The sequence below is a fragment of the Pleurodeles waltl genome, chromosome 6 (genome assembly GCF_031143425.1).
Source record: "Pleurodeles waltl isolate 20211129_DDA chromosome 6, aPleWal1.hap1.20221129, whole genome shotgun sequence".
Classification (NCBI taxonomy): domain Eukaryota; kingdom Metazoa; phylum Chordata; class Amphibia; order Caudata; family Salamandridae; genus Pleurodeles; species Pleurodeles waltl.
In genome coordinates, this window is record NC_090445.1 from 945,901,216 (window position 1) to 945,923,422 (window position 22,207).

At 45.0% G+C, this 22,207-nt stretch overlaps 1 protein-coding gene across 2 annotated transcripts in view; it reads right to left on the reverse strand.

The window, feature by feature from the left end:
* Positions 1-22,207, reverse strand: part of CFAP46 (cilia and flagella associated protein 46) — a 1,580,346-nt gene that overhangs the window by 844,070 nt on the left and 714,069 nt on the right. For both annotated transcript variants that reach the window (XM_069239769.1, XM_069239768.1), the window contains exon 36: positions 19,252-19,350. In XM_069239769.1, the coding sequence (XP_069095870.1) occupies positions 19,252-19,350 (99 nt within the window). The remainder of the gene's footprint in view (positions 1-19,251; positions 19,351-22,207) is intronic.

Sequence of the window (22,207 nt, forward strand, 5' to 3'; positions counted from 1 at the left end):
ATATATATATATATATATATATATATACATATATATACACATATGTACATGAGAAAAAATTTCCCCAGAGCGGGGAGGCTTGGGCGGGTGTAAGGAATCTGCAGCTGGATAGAGTCTACCAGATACTTCATTACCGAAGGTAAGTAACTGATAGAGACTTCTAGCTGCAGCTTCCTTACCTTAGAATAGATACCCAAGCTATAACCCATGGTGGTGGGTCTGAAGGAGATTTTTTTTATTTATTTTTTATACAAGGAAGTCCTGCAAGATAGAACGGGCAAAATGCCCCTCTCTCCTCACCTGGCTATCCAGGCAGTAGTGCTTCGCAAACGTGTGTAAAGAAGCCCACGTTGCGGCCTGACATATGTCCACCACCGGTACGCCACGTGCCAACGCAGTGGTAGCAGCTTTCCCCCTAGTGGAATGAGCTCTCAAGCCCTCAGGAGGCTGCTTCTTCGCCAAAGCGTAGCATATTTTTATACAGAGAACGACCCAGCGCGAAATGGATGACTTCTGTACTGCCCGACCCTTCTTTGCACCAACGTACCCCACAAAGAGTTGGTCGTCCACCCGGAACTCTTTAGTGCGGTCAAGGTAGAACGATAACGCTCTTTTTGGGTCCAGTTGATGGAGACGCTCCTCTTCCTTAGAGGGATGCAGTGGTACAAAGAAGGTGGGCAGGGTGATATTTTGACCCAGATGGAAAGGGGTCACCACCTTGGGGAGGAAAGAGGCACGAGTTCTTAACACCACCTTGTCAGGATATATCATAAGATAAGGAGGTTTAGAAGATAAAGCCTGCAGCTCACTTACTCTCTTGGCAGATGTAATTGCCACCAAAAAGGCTGTCTTAATAGTGAGCAGCCGGATAGGACAGTTATGCAAGGGCTCGAAAGGAGCACACATAAGGAAGGTAAGAACCAAATTAAGGTCCCACTGGGGCATAACGAAAGGCAATGGCGGGAACAGATGTACAAGCCCTTTCAAAAACCTCTGTACTATAGGTGATTTAAACAGAGATGGTTGATCAGGCAACTGAAGAAAAGCCGATAAGGCTGCAAGATAGCCCTTAAGAGTCCCCAAGGAGGAACCCTGCTGGGCGAGAGACAAAATAAACAAAAGGATGTTAGACAGAGAAGAAGAAAGAGGATCAATAGACCTCTCTGAACAATAAGAAACAAAACGTTTTCAACGTCAGGCGTAGATCGACTTAGTAGAGGGATGCCTGGCTGCCAGAATGACATCACAGACCTCGGGAGAGAGGTCATAAACCATCAACTGTCGCCGCTCAATCTCCACGCATGAAGGCGCAGAGTTGACCGGTTCGGGTGGAGAACCTTCCCCTGCTGCTGCGACAGAATATCCTCCCAAAGAGGCAGCCTGATTGGAGGACCGATGCTCATTTTGAGAAGCTCTGGATACCAAACTCTCCGTGCCCAATCCGGAGCCACAAGGATTACTTGGGCCCGGTCGTTCTTGATTTTCTTGAGAACTCTGGGCAGAAGTGGTATAGGCGGAAAGGCATACAGGAGGCCTGAACTCCACTCGCGACGAAAAGCGTCGCCTAGCGATAGCCCCCTTGGAAACTCCAACGCGCAAAACTGCTGACATTGCGCGTTCTCTGCGGAGGCGAACAGATCTAACCAAGGCTCTCCCCACTGCTGAAAGAGTCCTTGCGCCACCTCCGGATGGAGACATCATTCGTGATCCTCTAAGCATTTTCGGCTGAGTCCGTCTGCTCTGGTTTCAGAGAACCTGCCAGGTGTTGAACCACCAGGGTCATGCCCTACTGTTCCAGCCATGTCCAGAGGCGTAAAGCCTCTTGACAAAGGGTCCACGACCCCACACCGCCCTGCCTGTTGCAATACCACATTGCGGTAGTGTTGTCCGTGAACACCTGCACCACCTTCCCTTTCACAACAGGAAGAAATGCTTTTAATGCTAGCCGGATCGCCCGAAGCTCCAACAAGTTGATGTGGAGCCCATATTCCGCCGGAGACCAGTGACCTCTGATCTCCACCTCCCCCAGATGGCCGCCCCATCCCAGAAGTGACGCATCTGTCACTACCGTTAGATCTGGTTGGGGAAGGGAGAGGGGTCTGCACTTGACCCACTCGCAGTTCACTAGCCACAACTGCAGATCTTCCGCAGTCCTCTCCGAGATCTGAACTACGTCGGTAAGATTTCCCTGATGCTGTGCCCATTGGAACTTCAGGTCCCGCTGCAGAGCCCTCTTGCGTCATCTGGCATGCTTGACCAACAGGATGCAGGAAGCCATGAGTCCCAGCAGCCTCAGAGTCTGTCTCACCGAGATCCAGGATAGAGGCCGAAACATCAGAATCATAACCTGAATATCCTGAACCCGCTGATCGGGAGGATAAGCCCGATACTGCACTGTGTCCAGAACAGCTCAGATGAAAGAGAGCTTCTGAGAGGGAGTCAGGTTTGACTTCGGCACATTTATAGTGAACCCCAGCGAATGCAGGAGGTCTGCCGTCGTCTGGAGGTGGGTGACGAGAGCCTGGGGGGTAGGAGCCCTTCAACAGCCAATCGTCCAGGTAGGGGAAGACTGAAATCCCTGACCTGCGCAAATGAGCTGCCACCACCGCCATCACCTTTGTGAACACCCGAGGGGCACTGGTGAGACCGAAAGGAAGCACGGTAAACTGAAAGTGCTTGTGGCCCACCTTGAACCGAAGGTAACGCCTGTGGCTTGGCAGGATAGGAATATGGAAATACGCATCCTGCAAATCCAACGCTACCATCCAGTCTCCTTGGTCTAGGGCAGACAAAACCTGAGCAAGAGTGAGCATCTTGAATTTCTCCTTCTTGAGGAAGAGATTGACGCCCCTTAAGTCCAAAATAGGGCAAAGGCCTTTTTTCTTTTTGGGAATCAGAAAGTAGCGGGAATAACAACCACTGTCTACTTCTGATATCGGGACTCTTTCTATGGCTCCCTTGGCCAAAAGAGCTGAAACTTCCTCGCGGAGCAAAGCTAAATGGTCCTCCAGCCATTCCTTTGTCGGAGTGATAGAAGGAGGGAAAGACTGTAAGGGAAGGGAGTAGCCCTTCCATATGATCTGCAGGACCCACTTGTCCGTGGTGATGGAAAGCCAGTGAGGGAGATGAAAACGAATCCTCCCTCCAACTGGATGGACGTGATCCTGCAGAACCACACTAGGAGGGCTTGGGCGCAGTGGAGGGGGGCTGTGTGGCGGTCGACCTCTGGCCAGACCCTCTGGGTCTGATGGTACCACGACCACGTCCTCTTCCGGGATGCTGTGAAGCCTGAGGACGGTGGCTAACTTGTGGCTGGCGTGGCACCACACCCCTCCCGAAGCCTCGGGAAGGGGCGAAAGACAGACTGCTGTCGTGCCGGCGTTGAAAGGCCCAAGGACCTGGCCGTGGCTCGAGAATCCTTGAACCTCTCAAGCGCGGAGTCTGCCTTTTCGCCAAAAAGGCGAGAGCCATCAAAGGGCATGTCCATCAAGCTGGACTGGACATCCCCTGAAAAACCAGTGGAACGTAGCCAGGCGTGGCGACGAAGGGCCACTGACGATGAAATCGCTCTGCCCAGCGAGTCGGTCGTATCCAAGCCACACCGGATTGTAAACTTGGCTGCATCTCTCCCATCCTTTACAGCCTGGGTGGGAGTGTCCCGCACGCCCTCCGGGACCTGGGGCAGCCCTTGCGCCACCGTATCCCATAAAGTATGGGAATAACGGCCCAATAGGCAAGAGGTGTTTACAGACCTCAATGCCAGGCTGGAGGAAGAAAACATCTTCGTTCCAAGCTGATCCAGCCTCTTGGATTCCCTATCCGGGGGAGCGGAAGGGAAGGCACCACGTGAAGTAGAGGCTTGGACAACCAAGCTCTCAGGAGTGGGGTGTTGTGTTAGGAAACTAGGGTCGCTGGGAGCGGGTCAATGGCGGGGGCCGACCGTCCTATTCACAGGAGCCCCTGTGCTGGGTTTGGACCACGTAACCAGAAGGACGTCTTTAAGAGCCTCATTGAAGGGCAACAACGGTTGATACCCCCGGCTGAAGCACTTCTGTCAGGATATTTGTCCTGACTGGCACCGTAGGCAAATCTAGGTCCAAGACCTCAGCTGCCCTACGCACCACCATAGCGAAAGAAGCCCCCTCCTCCGTAGCCACATTAGGAGGAGAGAGCATACAGTATCTGGAGATGTGTCCAGTCCACTGGCCTCCCCTAGATCCACATACCAGTCCTGTTGCAATCCTGATTCTAAAGGGTCCTCAGACCCCTCCCATTCCTCTCCTGCGTCTGGCTGTTCCAAATAATGCTCAGACAATGATCTGGGCCGAATCGGCTCCGTCGAAGTCGGAGTCGACGTCGTACGACGTTGCTCCGGCTCCGGATCATCCGGAATAAGGATGGGGCTGCCACCGGTGGGCGCCGGTGGTGGAATCGTCGACGTCGGACCCGGCGCCGAAGGAGGTCGACTGTGTGAAGCCGGCGCCAGTCCAGATCCGTTATCGGATCCTGAGGTCCCCAACGGCACCGAGGCCGAAGCCGCCGGCGTCGAATCCGAAGAGACCCCTGCTGACCCCGCGGGGCCAAAAGACCCACCCGAGGGTACAGCCCGCTCAAAAACGAAACGCATGGCCTCGTAAAATTCTTTCATTTGAGCGGGGGTCGATCCGGTCCCAGGAAAGGGGGGAAGACGCAGAGTTGACCCTGGCGACGGCTCCGCAGAACCGCGCTCGGAACGTCGACGTTCCCTAGACACCTCGTCGGTCGACGGGCGTGGCGAAGACGAAGTCCGCTTGGACTTCTTCTTCTTCTTGTGCCTCTTACCTTCCGATGACCTCGAGTGCGAGGAAGAGGACTTGGGGTTTCAGGAGCGGTGCCGCGACCTCCTCCTACTGCGGGACCGTGACCTCCGCAGAGTAGCGCCTACCCAAGACGAATGTCAGGCCGCAAGAAGCTTAAGGGATCTCTCCCTCAAGGCCTTCGGCACCATGGCCCGACAATCGGAGCACGAGGTGGAATCGTGGTCCTTGTCCAAGCACCAAAGACAAACTTGGTGCGGATCCGTCACCGACATGGTGCGATGACACGCACCACACGGCTTGAATCCTGTCTTTCTCGAAGACATGACTCCAAACAGTCAAAAAAGCATCGACAAACCGTCAAAGTAGGGTAGCTCTTTCCGAAACTGCGCTTAACCGGCGCGGAAGGAAAAGAAATGACGTACGCACGCCGAGACGGCGTCTATATAGACAACCGTGACATCATAGACGACTCAAAAGACTGACGACGCACACGGAGCTGATCGACTCACGCGGATCTGAACGACGCCGTCCTACAGCGCGCGCGCAGGGTACTGCTCACAAAAAACTCCGGATTCGAAGCTGACGCCAGGGAATTCTAAGATAAGGAAGCTGCAGCTAGAAGTCTCTATCAGATTAATGTAGCACTCACACAAAGCAGCACAGAACCTTTTACAGGTGTGTCTTTGGAACTTGCAGCTACTAGGGACAGCGTTATGCACTGTAAGGCTGCTACTTTGCTGAAAGGGGTAGTTGGGTATTTTACCATCTGACCTGCTCTGCACCATTTAAGTTCAGTACAACCTTATGTGGTTATATTTTTCTTAAGAGTTTTAAAGTAAGTGAAATGTCATGGTATCAGACTACCTCAATGAAAATTAAATGTACTTACTTGGTAAATAAAAGGAGCTTCTGTCATTGTAAATTTATTAATAGTTTAATAGTTAATGAAGGCTGACAAACTAAATGATAGATGGAAGGACTATGCCTAGCACATTGCTATGGGGTCCTATTGCAGGCAGCTTCATTGAAGGCACACAACTATGCAATTCTTCTACCACAATCAATATTTTCAGGTCTTTGCAACTTTAGTACAAATCAATAACACACAACACAACCTAACAATTTAATAAAGAAACACAACAGTGTATACTCCAACTCACACTACAAACACACGAATTGCTTCACAAACTCAATGACACAAAACAAAACATGACACCAAAAGTTCAACATACCACAACACCAATACACTAACCCAGTACAACACAATAACAGCATTCTGCAACAACACATTAACATAAAAACAGAACACAACATAATACACCACAAAACACAACAATTTAATTGCAGTATCATTTTGCTATAAAATGGTGTTATTTTGTTTTGGTGGGTTCTATATTATTGTTTTATGTTGACAAACAGTGACACTGTGTTTTGTACTGTTTTTGTTTGTTGTGCTGGTGTGTTTTTAGATTGGCTGTTGAGTTAATGTGATTCTGCTTTGTGTTCTTATTCTGTTGTGTCAGTTTGCTGAGGCTGATATTGGGGCTAATTTTCTTAGTGCACTGTTTTGTGATGTTTCCTCGTGTTATTGTGGTGTCTTGGTATTGTCATGTTTTGTGTCATGTGGGTTTTGTGTAAGTAAGACACAGCTGTAACTTGTCTGCCTATATGTTCAGCTCTGTATGAGAAAAAAGGATCCAAAATTATGCAAACCTAAATTCAAACCATCAGAGTTATCTGTCATTTCAGGAGAAACACCAATGTTACAACATTAGAATGAAAAAGGATACATAACATATATATTTGAAAAGTGCATATTCACCCAGAAGGGTATCTTGCCACAGAATAACAGATGCTTAATAATACCATACTCAATGGTACTTCTTTTATTGGCCTCGGAAAGATGAAAGGCTGAGTGGACCTGCCGAGATTTGAACCTGTGACCATAAGATCCAACACAGGCCCCTACAGTGGATTCATTAGTCCACTAATCCATCAGACTCGACCAGACACATATATTGTTGCTCAAGACCAATGTTCCATCATGAGACAGAAGGCAAGACACATGCATGTTTTCATGACCTATCAACTTCCTCTGGAAGAAATGCCTGTGATTCCAGGGATAATCCTCACCGCCATGTCTTTAATATAGTCTTAACTTTCCTTCCCTTTTTCTAGTAATTGTATGTTCTATGTTAGGACCTGGAGGATCAGACTCAGAAAGTTCGAGGCTTGCTCGCCACACAAGATGCCACATTCAGAAATGGTTTGCAGTAAAACATTTGAGAAGTGGACTCTGCGGAACAGCTAGCATGTGATATCATCTAATCTACTATTAGCCATAAGACCCTTGGAAGCATTTGCCACTCTCAGAGCGAGTTCAAAAGATAAGGATATCAATTTCTGCTTTGTGTATTCCCATCCTATCCATGTAACGAAAGCTGGAAAAGATACCAAGAGGAAAGGCTTATTGAAAGATATCAAAAGCAGACTGCTCCCCCAAGTCTCTTGTACCTTAGAGGTGACCTATATTTAGAAAAAGGGGAGTTTAAGGCCCGGCAAAAGGTTTTAAATTCCAAGTCGAAGTGTCACTAAACTGCACACCCATGCCTTGCAAAGGCAGGCCTGAGGCATGAATAAGGGTCTTCTTATGAGGGTGGTACAATCAGTGCTGTAGGCCCACTAGTACCATTTGATTTACAGGCCTTTTTGCACATATGGTGCACTTTGCTAGGGACATATAAGTACATTAAATATGCCAACTGGGTAGGAATCAATATTAACATGTTTAGAGGAGCGAGGCCAAGGACTTTAGCACTGGTCAGCAGAGGTAAAGTGTGCAGAGTCCTAAAAATAGCAAAAACTAGATCAAGAAAATGGAGAGAGGCAAGTAGAAAGTTTGGGGAAGACCACCCTAAGACTGTCAGGTCTAACAAGGGGAATATAAGGTTACCCCACTTTTTTGTTTTTAATAGAATGCAAAGGTGTTTTTCAGACTGAGCCGTCATGGTGTGGGGCTCAGATGTCATCTACTGTTGTGGGCAGAAGCTTGTCTAAGGGAAGACAAGTCTGCCAGCAATCTAAAGGCTCTGCTTGTGGCCATAGATGCTCAACACTATATCCTTCAGATGATAGCACCATGGCCTTGCAGATCCCCATCAGAGGTACACACAGTGATCATCCTGAGCCACCCTCATCATCGGAGGGTGGCCATAAAATCTAGCGGCTGGCAGCCCAAGCTAAGGAGAATGAGCTTGTGATCCTACCATGACAGGAGTTTATATAAAAGCTTCTAGAGGAAAAGTCAATAATATCACCACAATTGCAGTGAAGTAAGTAGCACTCAATGGTACAGTCACAGAATGCTCCCAGACACAAAAAGAAAGTGAGCTCTTATCTGGCCGCAGAGCACCAAAGAAATAAGAAGTGCTTGGTTTTGGGTTTTGATTTTGGACTGTTCGGGCCTGCTAAGTGGCTGAGCTTATGAAGCTCCATGGGATTCATGTGATAAGTAGTGTAAGATTTTGTTGTTGTTGCAGCTGCTCTAAAAAGTAAGAAAATGATTGTGTGATCTAACCTCGACTTCTGACAAAGAACATTAATCTCATTACTTATAAAATCAATGTGTGATAAATGACTTTCATATTTAAGTTGACCCAATAAATAAATAAAAGAAAAATGAAATAAACATTTTTTATTTGGTAGAAAATATTTCTGCACCAAATAATTTTTTGGGTAAAAAAGCAGAAACCATGCCCGTCTGAAACACTGTAGCAAAGGAGGATGGATGGCAAAACTTAAATACAGTTACATTTTGTGCCTATTCAAAGCATCTAACCACAAGCAAAGTGACACAAAGAAATTCCAAGATACATAGCACCACTAGAAGATACTGTGCATGAGGCAATACTATTGCTCGAAGTACAGTCCTTCCAAGTATAGGGCTTTTGTGAATAATGTGTCTTTGTAATAAATGGTTTCTAGCAGCAAACTTCCAAATCACTTGTGAACATAACAGCAGCCATCAATAGATACAGTTTCTCCAAATTGTCTTCGGAGTTAGGCACTCATCTGCTGAACTCTAGACATGGCTGTAAGAAATAGAAGTATTATTTGCGGGGATGAGAACCCACTTCAAATAATAATCACAGTCATTGCCAAGGTGAACCACTAAAGTCACGAAATAAACCTATGCCTAACCCTTTTGTAGCTTGACAGAAAGCAGTCAGACTTAACTTAGAAGCACTGTTCTGAAACAATACACGTCTGGCCACACAGGAGGCACCAGGAGGTCAGTTGACAGCTGGAGACTGGCAGAAAAGCCTTTCAGTTTTTAGGCAGGAAAACGGTGACAAAGTTTAATTTCCAAAATAGTAATATTGAATTGACCATTATATTGGATTTTAAATTACTTTTAAAATGAGTCCTTAAAACATGTTCTAGCTATTCCTAAACTGAATTTAACACCTTCTAAAATTAATAGAGTAAACCAGTGTTAACTTGTGGGAATGCCAGCAATACCACAGTCAAAACTAACTTTGGAGGTTTGAATGCCAGGACATAGAAAACAATAAATATACATGTCCTACTTTTAAATACATTTTTAAATACTATGTACCATGCTCTAAGGGCTTTTAAGGCTTACCTTAGTAGTTACTTATAAGTATTAAGAAGGAAAGTTTAGGCGCAGCAAGATGTTTATTTTGACAGGTCTAACTGGCAGAGTAATACTGCATACCCAGGCGTCAGTGGCAGGCCTGTAGACTTAATTTACACTTCTACTTTACTTGGTGGCACAATGAGTGCTGCAGCCCACTGGTATTACATAATTTACAGTCCATGGGCACAAGTGCCACCATATAGTAGGGTTTTTCAAGTAAATTAAATGTGCCAATTAGAGGTATGCCAATTATAACATGTTTAGAGCCGAAAGCACAAACACTTTACCACTGGTTAGTAAGAGTAAAGTGTGAAGAGTCCTATGGCCAGCAAATATGGGTTTAGTAAATGAAGGCAACAATCTGGAGTCGTCCTGCAGGAAGGGTAAATGTCCAACAGTGGCCCTACTTCAATCTACACGTCTAGAATAATGGTTCTAAGAGAATAATGAGGCTGCACAATCAATCAAGCATTTGAATTGATCATCAATAACACTATAGAAAAAAACTAAGTAGCTGATTATGAGCTTGGTGGTTGGAAAAACCTGACTGCCAAATTCCCAATGAGGAGAATGACACCGTGCTGATCGGCTCCCCACTGGCCCCAATACGAGTTTTCCACTGGGCTGTGTTTCCGCCGGTAAGCCCAGTAGAAAACATGTAGTGGCATTGGACTTGGCTCCACATGGAGCTGAGTCAAATGTTGTTGCACTGGGGGCCCCCTAGCACCCTCGGAATGCACACTGTCTGCTGAACAGATAGAGAGCATTTGGACAATGCTGGGGTTGAGGGCCCCTGGCAATGTCCACGACAATGTCGTGGGCAGTGCAGGGGGCCCACTGTGGCCCCCAGCACTTGTTCTCCTCCAGCCTTTTCATGACGGTTGAACTGCCATGCAAAGGCTATTGGAGAACATGGTAGTAATCAGCACAGCAGCGCTGGCTTTAGCGCTACAGTGGCTGATTACAACCATGACCGCCATCATCCAGCCGGGATCAATGATCCTGGCAGAACAGCGGTCTTTTGGTGGTCCGACCATCAGGATCGTAATGTGGCGGTCGGACCGCCACGGTGGTCCGACCTCCACGGTAAGTCTGGTGGTCTTCAGACGGCCAAACTCTTAATAGGGCCCAAAGGCTGGATGCACATTATAAATGTATAGTAAAATATGTACTGGTAGTATCATACAAAAGACAGTGCTCTTTGCTCATGTGACCACACCATGAAAAGTACCAGAGTAGTGTCGACCAGTTTGTACAAACAAATGACAACAAAACAATTTAAATAACTGAAATTCAGAGCAATTCTCTGGTCCCAAAGTGCAAACAGTCCATAAGATACTATATTCACATTGCCATGGACATCAACGGTGTTTTGACCCTACAACACTAAAGGGTCATCATCAGGACCAACAGAGTTTCAATGATGCAAGAGCATTGTTAGACCAATCTCACAAGGGAATAAATGGATAAGGATTTGAAGTGATTTCATAGATCAGATTAGGCTTAAAATCCAGGGTCCTAAATTACTTGAAAGGATCTCTGAAAGTAGGAGTTCTGTTGTGCTCAGCTATACCGGTTCTGTCAACCATCCTGAAGGAACAGAGATGTCCAAACCAAGCTTTAATGATATCTTATGTCATATAACATTTTTCCATTATAGACAATGTCCCAAATAAATAAAATGGAAATGCACAAAATGCACAATACAATGCTACCTGGAAGCAAGTACTAATGCCTTGATTGATGTAATCAGCAACAAGAAGGTGATCTCATGAAACAAATCAGTAAACCCAAATAAAATAATGTCATCAAAAGTGAAACACCTTCATCACAAACAATGTATAATGTTTCTGAAGGTCTGATGCTTCCATTGCTCTAAAGTTGATGAATCTGTAATGTTCAAAAAGATCGGAACACGCATTGACTAGAAAGACGCAACACAAAGCAATATGGAAATGGAAATCGATGGTTCACAAGAAGTCAGTGTTCATAAACACAACATGGTCACTTTAACCCCTCCCCCGCCATGGACGTAGTGGTTACATCCGGTGGCACGGCGCTGAGGTGCCACGGACATAACCACTACGTCCTGGTATAGGCCCTCGGGGGAAGCACTGGCTCTCCCCCGTGGCCTCCCACCTACCCCCCCAGGGCAGGGCTGGAAGGGGAATTGCTTCACCTTCGACCCCTGACCCACCCAGTGACGTCTGATGACGTCAGCATGCAATCGCGTGCTGACCTCATCAGGAGGTCACTTTCCATCGCAATGCAGAAGAATTCTCTTCCGCTCGGGAGGAGGGGGCAGGCAGAGGCGTTCCTTTCCTGCCTCTGCAAGCATTTCTGCTGAAATGCCCACTAGACACCAGGGAAATCTTTTTTTTGGACACTCACTCATAAGGGGAGCGGCCCAGTGGACATGAGGCGCTCCCCACGGGGCCAAATTATTTTTAGGCCAAAAACCCGCTAGACACCAGGGATAATTTTTTTTTTTTTTTAAAATATGTGGGGATCGACCCCTCTAGCAAGGGTCATTCCCCTGGGGGGCAAATTTATTTTAGGCCATTTCTGCCCTCATTGGGGGCAGATCTGCTTATTTTTTATTAGGTGGATCTGCCCCCAAGGGGGGCAAAAACAACTAGGCACCGGGGATTTTTTTTTGTGCCAATTTCACGCAAGGGGAGTGACCCCTTAGGCAAGGGTCGCTCCCCTGTGGGGGAAATTTATTTTAGGCCATTTCTGCTCCCCTTGGGGGCATATTGGCCTATTTCTATTAGGCCAATCTGCCCGGGGGGGGGCAGAAACCACTTAGGCACCAGGGATTGGTGTGTGTGTGTATGTGTGTGTTTCGTTAGGGTCGCTCCCCATGGGGGCACATTACTGTTGGTCATATCTGCCCCTCTTGGGGGCAGATCGGCCTATTTTTGGAAGGCCCATCTGCCCTCAAGGGGGGCAGAAAGCCCACCAGAGACCCAGGGCAGATGGGACAATTACCCCCGATCCACACCCCGGGTGGGGGGGAGGGGGTTGGGGGTAGAAAGTCTACTAGGTGCCAAGAAATTAAAACAAAAAAAAAAGTGGAGTGGTGGCTACCAACCAGAATGGGCCTGGTTATGCCCCCACCCCAACTGAAGGGGGTTACAGCCTTTCAGCTCTCCCCCGCACACTAAAACATCTTATCCCATGGGAAGCAAGAGGACATTTGATTATTTGGGGTTTTGGTTTTACATTTGGGCCATGAGAGCTTGGCTAACTCTCAAAATCGTCCCACTTGGAATGATGAGGGCTGCTCTTTGTGGATTTTGGGCCGCTGCCATGTAGTAAAATCCACAAGACCTAGACGCATCTGAAAACTAAAGATCTTGTTGATTCCAGGGTGGTGTGCTTCACATCCATTTTCTTTCCCACAATGCCCTGCAAACCTCCAATTTTGCTGGAAATCACACATTTTTCCCACATTTTTGTGATGGAACCTTCCGGAATCTGCAGGAATCCACAAAATTCTTACCACCCAGCATTGTCTCATCTATACCGATAAAAATTCTGCTGCACTTGTCAGCCTAAAAATGTTTTTTTCAAACTGCCCTTTTGGACCCGCTTTGGTTCTCCCTCAATTTCAACATGTTTTTGGCTCTTCCCTGTCACAGGCACTTGGCCTATCTACACAAGAGAGGTATTATTTTTACCGGGCCACTGGGAATGTTGGGTGGTAGGAAATTGGTCCCGGTGATAACACACAGAAATGTGGGGAAAAATTTTTTTTTAGCTAAATTTTAGGTTTGCTGAGAATTCCGGGTAAGAAAACATTGGGGGATCCACGCAAGTCACACCTCCCTGGACTCCCTCAGGTGTTTAGTTTTCAGAAATGTCTGGGTTTGGAAGGTTTCCTTAGGTGCCGGCTGAGCTAGAGGCCAAAATCCACAGCTAGGCACTTTGCAAAGAACTGGTCTGTTTTCTTTGGGAAAATGTGATGTGTCCACTTGTGTTTTGGGGCATTTCCTGCCGCGGGCGCTAGGACTACCCACACAAGTGAGGTACCATTTTTATCGCGAGACTCGGGGAATGCTGGGTGGAAGAAATTTGTGTCCTCTCAGATTCCAAACTTTCTGTCACAGAAATGTGAGGAAAAAGTGTTTTTTGGCCAAATTTGAGGTTTGCAAAAGATTCTGGGTAACAGAACCTGGTGAGAGCCCAACAAGTCACCTCATCTTGGATTCCCCTAGGTGTCTAGTTTTTAAAAATGCACAGGTTTTATAGATTTCTCTAGGTGCCGGCTGAGATAGAGGCCAAAATCTACAGCTAGGCACTTTGCAACAAACACGTCAGATTTCGATGTAAAAATGTGATGTGTCCGTGTTGCGTTTCCTGTCGCAAGCATTAGGCCTATGCACACAAGTGAGGTAACATTTTTATCGGGAGATGTGGGGGAACACAGAATAGAAAAATAAGTACTATTGCCCCTTGTTTTTCTCTACATTTTTTCCTTCTAAGTGTAAGACAGGGTGTAAAAAAGACATCTATTTGAGAAATGCCCTGTAATTTACATGGTAGTATGGGCACCCCGGAATTCAGAGATGTGCAAATAACCACTGCTTCTCATCACCTTATCTTGTGCCCATTTTGGAAATACAAAGGTTTTCTTGATACCTATTTTTCACTCTTTATATTTCAGCAAATGAATTGCTGTATACCCAGTATAGAATGAAAACCAATTGCAAGGTGCAGCTCATTTATTGGCTCTGGGTACCTAGGGTTCTTGATGAACCTACAAGCACTATATATACTGCAACCAGAAGAGTCCAGCAGACATGACGGTATGTAGCTTTCAAAAATCTGACATCGCAGGCAAGTTACAGAGTAAAACATGGAGAAAAATGGCTGTTTTTTTCACTTCTATTTCAAGATTTGTTTTATTTCAGCTGTTATTTTCTGTAGGAAACTCTTGTAGGATCTACACAAATTACCCCTTGCTGAATTCAGAATTTTGTCTACTTTTCAGAAATGCTTAGCTTTCAGGGATCCAGCACTGGTTTCATACCCATTTCTGTCACTAACTGAAAGGAGGCTGAAAGCACACAAAAATAGTAAAAATGGGGTATTTCCCAGTAAAATGCCAAAATGTTGATGAAAAATTGGATTTTCTGATTCAAGTCTGCCTGTTCCTAAAAGCTGGTGATTTTAGCACCACAAACCCTTTTTTGATGCCATTTTCAGGGAAAAAAAACACAAGCCTTCTTTTGCAGCCCTTTTTCCCCATTTTCTTTTTAAACAAAACTAAATTTTTGCTGTATTTTGGCTAATTTCTTGGTCTCCTTTAGGGGAACCCACAAAGTATGGGTACCTCTAGAATCCTTAGGATGTTGGAAAAAAGAACAGAAGTTTGGCGTGGGTAGCTTATGTGGACAAAAAGTTATGAGGGCCTAAGCGCAAACTGCCCCAAACAGCCAAAAAAAGGTTTGGCATCTGAGGGGGAAAAGGCCTGGCAGGGAAGGGGTTAACAAAAACATAGGGTCACAGTTCGTTCTGCCAAAACAGTTTACGTTGCATGCCTTCAAAAATTATTAAGGTTTCCAATCCCACAAGCTAAGGAACATCTACAATATCACAAAAATAACCAAATGGAAACTACAGTGTCAAAGGTATCAGCAAAAGAAATAGATAGCATCTCGAAATCCATGTGTGTTTATCTGTGGACAACAGGAAAGTATATCAAACTCGAGATGACAAACTGGACACATGGTCATCAGTTAAAGAGCACATTCCGTTGAGAACAAACCACAACTGTTTCTGGATCTGGCTAGCTGGAGAGCCAGCCGGACACCAGCCCATCATACTTTGGGAGGGCCAGGAAGTAAGACAATATTAAACCTAATTGACATAGGAAGATGCTTCTACTTTAGCCATACTATGTACATATTGTTATTATGGATATGTTTGCATTCTTGGGTCAGTAGAAGGTCCAGGTACCTTGATTGGAAGATCACCCTGATGTCTCAGTATTTGGGCAAGCCCTTGGCCTTTTACTTGTTCTATCTATATCAATACACTCAATACGTAGTCTGAGACCTCCCCGAACTGCAGAGCTAATTGCATGTGGAACTGCAATGCCCAGCTTGCTTGTACTCACCATAACATCGGCATATGAAAATATCTTGCAGTAATGCCGCTGGGAAACAATAATGGGAGGTAAAGAGACTGCTTCAACCATATTCAAAATAAAAGGCTCCAAGTAAAATGCATACATGATTAGTAAAATGGATAACCCACTAAATGCACAATGAATAGTAGTGAACATTGCACAATGAACACAATTTAGGCTTTTGGCTTTAGGTACAATTTTCAGGTACAATCTAAAAATTGTTTGGAAAGTCAATACAAATCTATCCCACAAGTAGTGCTACTCAAATGAAGTTTCAATATCAGACAAAGTCAGTGACACTACAACAATAAGAGGTGTAACTGTACATCACTAGGGCACAAAACCGTGTTGGTGAAGTGAAACTACGGAGGCAATTACAAATGTCAAAGCCTGTACCAATATGCCTGCATGGGTGTGAACACCTGCATTAAACCAAGAAATCAAGTATCCTGCTGCCGGTAGAATGGAGACCTGGCTTATGGCATACCATAACTATAGTTAGATCCTACGCCTAAGGCTGATTTTCCTCCCCATAAATCCCATTTAACAGCTCCACAACCATGGGAGTCATAATGCATGAAAGTGCCTCATATTTCTCAACTTGTTTCTTAGCTATCTAGATTTAGGGCCTTGTTTAGAACCTCACACACTTCCTGAAGTGAGGTGGGATAGTTCAATAGGGCAGCTTGATTTTTTTATGTAGATCAGTGGTATGGCAGAACAATAGAAATAATGGTAAAAGTAAAAGTAAACAATGATTTAGCTATGAACAGAAAAGGGTGATTTAACTGTGGTTCTACTGTGGCTTTTAAATAGGGTTCTAGGGAATTTTATCATCTCTTTTAGCAAATCTTCTAAGTGATCAGGATGAGAATGCTCTCTTTGTAAAATTACCATATGTGATTGTATGGTTCTTACCAGTTTAATCATTGTTTTTCAAACCCTTCAAGAATGAGAATGCTATGCCTCAAAAGAATGAGTTCATGGTGTTGCAAACTGATGTCTATTGTTGCCTTTTTAATTATTCTTTTCTGCTACTATAAAATGAAGACACTCATAATGTGTAAGAAAGATCCTCTGAAAAGTCCAGAGGTGTGGGATAAAAAATATTCTCTTGATCGACCAGATTATGGTCACCACTGCATGGCATGGTAATTATAGTCAATTCCGCTTTACACTGTGTAGCAAGAATGGGATACACTTAACATAACTTAAGAAATGTCTGAAATTACTTTTTAGGTTTATCCAATTTATAGTCCACCTTTGAGATGGAAAGCTAGAACAAGCACCCTTACAGTGCCTTTCCTACAATGGAAGTAACATGCTGGCAAGACAACAACAAAAATTAGATTCAAACACAAAAATAAATCACTATTGATGCTTGGTCAAGTTTCCTTTTGGATCTATTTGGCTAGCAGATGTGGGGCAGCCCTCTGCTGTTTTGCTCACATTAGTGTTTGAAAGCTTAATACATAATTAATTATTTGCGAGAGTTTGAATCAGTTGAAAATTGGAGGACCCAAACACATTCAATCGGAAATACTATTCAATATATTTGTTTGAGAAACTTGAGAAACCAGAGAACCTGGGCATGGTCTTTGACTTCTCACATAACACCTGTTTCAACTGAACGTAAAGAAGTAAATTATCCTAAATGGAGAGAAGGTCTCAGACATATGGTATGGTCAAGGCTTTAGGGTTGCTCTTCCACAACCAACTACTCAGCCCTGAGCCACCCAGAAGCAAATATAACAAGAGTAGGCTCATTATACACCATAGGAACTCTCAGCTAGGAGCAGTGAAAAGTAAAAAAGGTCATGTTGAATGAAGATGAGAAATCTCAAATTCAATCAAACGAGAGGTGTGAAGCCTCTCATTTGTTCAAGGATCCTTTGCTCATGAGCCGGAAAAAAAGAACTAACCCTCGGAGGAAAATGTCATGTGTAGTGGAAGTTCCTTGTACCTTAAGGAGACAGGAGTCTATTTTAACAGCTCTCAATGTAAACCTATCAAGTTTCACCTTTTTCTCTATGGTAGAAAGGTTTTGAGCCTGTTTAAACTTTGGCTACAGCAATGCAGTTTACAAGGGTCATAATGGAGTTTCCCAGTCTACGTTTTGCCTTGGATGCGCTTCCAAAAGGTGCTGCACATCATATGGATAAAAGGACACTTCAATTTTGTGATTAAATGTTTATTCAACATTTGAATTACTCTACACATTATTTAATTTAGTGCCAAAAAATACTGTCTATGAAAGAACAGGTACCACAGTTTTCTGTGAACACCATGGAGAAAGCTATCAAACAATTTCAAACATGTTTCTTGACTGCAACGTCAATATCCGTGCTCTGACCATTAAAATGCATAGTCCAAGGATAGTTCTAATGACTTGGCTTGCTCTCACACATCATCGTAACAGCTTGGTAAGAGAGTTTAACTCTTCTTCTATGATGTGATTACAAACACATCCATGGTTTTCCATAGGATGTGAAGGCAAGAAGCATGCAGGATCAATGTGGGGGTACTCTGGTGTACGGACCTTGATATTGCCATAAAGACTAAGGGTCTGATATAGATCTTAGCGAAGGGCAATACTCCATCAGATATGTGACAGCTATCCCGTCCACCAAATTACAATCCCATTATAGACTGTGGGGATTGTAATACGGCAAACGGGATATCCGTCACCTTTGTGACAGAGTATTCCATGCGCCAAGATCTTAATCAGGCCCTAAATTATTATGAGGTTGAGTTGTTGACTATCTAGTTGGATTACAATGGGCAGGTAATGTATTTTCAATACCATGTGGCCCATAGGTAGAGTAGCAGCAATTTGTTTTTTTCTTACTACAGATCTAGGTATCCAGAAGAAAACCACAAGTCTTTTGGACATTTTTTGGGTCGAGTGCTTGTCTGTTATCTTCGCTCAACGCAGACAGAACAACCTTCAGGCCAAGGAGGAAGTATTCCTATAAATCAAAGATTTAGGATTCTCAATGTGCTCACTTTGTTTATGCCAACTCTAATTTCCTTCTGTTTGATTTGATGAGAGAACGAAACCACCAAACTCCACTCTGGTTTATTAAATGGTGTGTGTTTAAGAGTGTTATGTGTGTAAACGCTGGCTGTATTACTGAGACCTACTGCAACATCTCTATTATCACAAACTGTGAACATAGTGATCTCTGACAGATGTGTTCTGAAGACTGCTGTTTCACTTCTTGAAGCTTGAACATTACGCAAAATACATGACGGCATTCCAGTACATTTGCTGACATATGGCTTGCAGTTATGGAATAGAGGAACTGGAATAGAGAAATAGTAGTAGTATTAAATGAGCTTTAAGGTGTGCCACTTTGATAAACGTTTCTAGTCTCACAATGTAGCATAAGGCAAGGGCAAGGTTATTGGTTTTTCGAAAATGTTGTCAATCAGTAACAGGACAGCACGCATTAAATATCTTGCTTCAAAGTTGAACATATTGGAATGTGCAGTAGTGCCAGAATGATGAACAATGCATTTAGATAACATCAAGTAAAACAGTACATTTAACTATTCGGAGAAAATAGAGAAATGCTGGAAAGCAATGGTAACAATAAAATCAACATGCAATTAATGTAAAAAAACGTAGAAAAGGTAAATGTGCAGAAACATACAATACTTGCTCCATTTCGTTTATGAACACTTTTCCAACTGCTTTCTGGTGATAGGTGGCTATTTGACTTAATTTTAAATCTTCGCATATCTGAGCAATTCTGAAAAATAAAACACATAATTAACATCATTAACCTCCACAGTGTCATTTTTAGGATTTGGGGGACTCCGGCCAAGAAATATCTTCGGGCCCCTGTCGAAACAACTTTTAATTTTATTAACCATTTTCTATTACTTCAAGCTTCTTCATAACAAAATAATTTGCCGAATATGTTAAAGCAGTGGTTCTTATCATTTGATTTCTGTGGACCCCCACTTTTTGTCATTACTGGAAACCGGGGACCCCTACTGAATCCTTATTGGATTCGGGGGACTCCCAATGAGTATGTTAATATTATTTAATTTTCTAATCAGTAGCAGCCCCACTAAGGAGGCTTCATGGACCCCATCGGGTTCCCGGACCACAGGTTGGGAACCACTGCGTTAAAGGATGAGATATAGGAATGGGAGTGAGATAGAGAAAAAGTTCACTTTCTCAGGGGCTCCTCGGAAGGTGGGGGGGCAGTTGCCCACTTTACCCATGACTTAAAACGCCTTTGATTATCTTGACACACTTCAAAGGGAACCACAAATGAGAACAAGCACTTGCAATGCAATGGGTCTCACATTTGCTCGCGTTAGAGCTATTAGCATTGTACATTCCTAACTGAACTTTTCTTGTCACATACATTGAAAATGCAAAAGGAAAACAGTTGACATAAGCAAGTCAATTCAAAGTGCCATGGCCGCCGTAAGTGCGAAGGAGAGACACAAAAAGAAAAAGAAGTTCGCCTGCGGTCAACCGTATCAGCAAACATGCAATTTTCCATGTAACAGTGTCGGTCCCCAAGGCAGTAACAAAAACGCCCCAAGGGGGGACAAATAAAGCATTTATCTATGTCCTCAAAGGATTTTTGCAAGGCAAGTCCACAAATGAGTGAAAGTGATGGGAGTAAAGTGGGCATGGTTAGAAGCCCATATAGATACCAACATGTTAGAGAAGCAGCGCTTGCGCACTTCTATGCTCGACCTAAAAAGGTATTAAGAGAGTTATAAACATGGTCCTCTGACATTCAAGTACATCAAGAGGCAAAACATTACAAAACAGTTCCATTTACTCAAAATAAGAAAATTAGAAGCTAGGTTTCCATATGGCAACACAAAACATTAATCTGAAATGCGATGTATTCAACAAACACCAACTAGACTGCCAACTTGTGGCATTTGAAACATGTTTTGGTTATGGTACAAAAATAAATGATCATCAAGACATAGGCCCTCATTAGGACCTTGGCGGCAACTTCTGCCTGCCGCCAGGGCAACGGCCGCCAACATACGGTTGCCGTGGCTACCGACCGTCCATGGCAGAAGGCTGGCAGTATTCCGTCTATGGTCATGGCGGCGGACAGCGGTAAGGTGGCGCTGCGCCACACCAGAAAAACACTGCCTATCATATCTTGTTCCATGGGATGGACTGGCGGTGTTTTGCTGGTGGACACTGCTGCTGCCAGCAGCACCACGTTTCATCTCCTGTCAGAGGACCCCCTGCAAGCAGGTAAGTTGGGTTCTCCGACAAGAGAGGGAGGTGGGGGTGTTGTGTGCGTGAGTGAGGGTGTGTGTACGTGCATGTTGTGCGATGAGATTGCATATGTGCCTGCATGTATGTTCTTGAGTGTTGCTGTGAGTGTGTATGAATGTATGAACGCGTGGGTGAATTGGGTGAATGTGTGTATGTGCGTGTCTGTGTGTAAATGTGCAGGGGGGCGGGAGAGCGCGGGGAGGGTGTGAGAGGGCTCTGGGGAGGGGGAGGTCCCAATCAGTGCCAGGGAAGGAATTCCCTGGCAATGATAGTGTCTACCGCCATGGTTTCAGTGGCGGTACTGAAACCATGGCGGTAGGCGGGGTCATAATGCCATGGGTGGCCTAGTGATGGCCGCCGGGCTGGAGACTAAAGTCTCCAGCTCGACAGTAGTTACCACCGTGGCAGCCGGTTTGGCTTTGGCCAAACCGCCAATGTCATAATAGTGGAGGTAGGTACAGCCATCCTGTTGGAGGTAATACCTCCACTATACCACCGCCCCGACCGCTGGGGTCGTAATGACTCCCATTGTGTTTTTGCATTGTTTGTTCTGATGATCAAAAAGGAAAGGGGGGTTTTACCAATTGAAAATACAAAATGCATCCTTGCAGACTCCAGGGAAAGGTGAACCGAAACGGACTACACAAGTCTGTGCAAAAATAAATAAGTCCTCAATCCTTCTGGCTGAAAGAAAAAAAAATCACCCACCGTATATGACAGATAGGGCATGCTCCTCCTCTTCTCGTGACATACATACCCCACTCAATCATCAGTAGTGACAAGTTGGCATGTCTAAGTAGGAAGGAGAGTATCCAATTACAAAATCCTATTTCAGTTAGGCAGCAGACAATATACTAAATACAAGTTTAACCTAGAAAGCAGTCCTACGAGGTTCGAATCTCAGTGTTGGCTAAACATCCTGTGATTCTGGGAAAATCACTGAGGGGGGCCTTATGACCCCCTGCGGTTGGTGATAATGTGGCGGTAGTACCGCCAACAGGCTGGAGGTACATACCGTCACATTATGACATTGGCGGGTTGGCTTACCATTATGACCGCCACGGCGGTAGCAGCCGCAGGGCCGGAGTAAGAATATCCAGCCTGCCGGCCGCTAGTGTACTGCCGGAGGCATCATGACCCTGCCTACCGCCATGGTTTTCTTGGCATTCACAACACCACGAAAACCATGGCGATAGGCCCTACAAGTGAGAGGGAATTCCTTCCCTGTCACTGGTAGGAGGGTCACCTACCCCCCCAAATGACTCCCACTCCCCTACACTCACACTGACACAGAGACATGCATTCACATTTCCACTCATACACGCATTCTCACACATGCA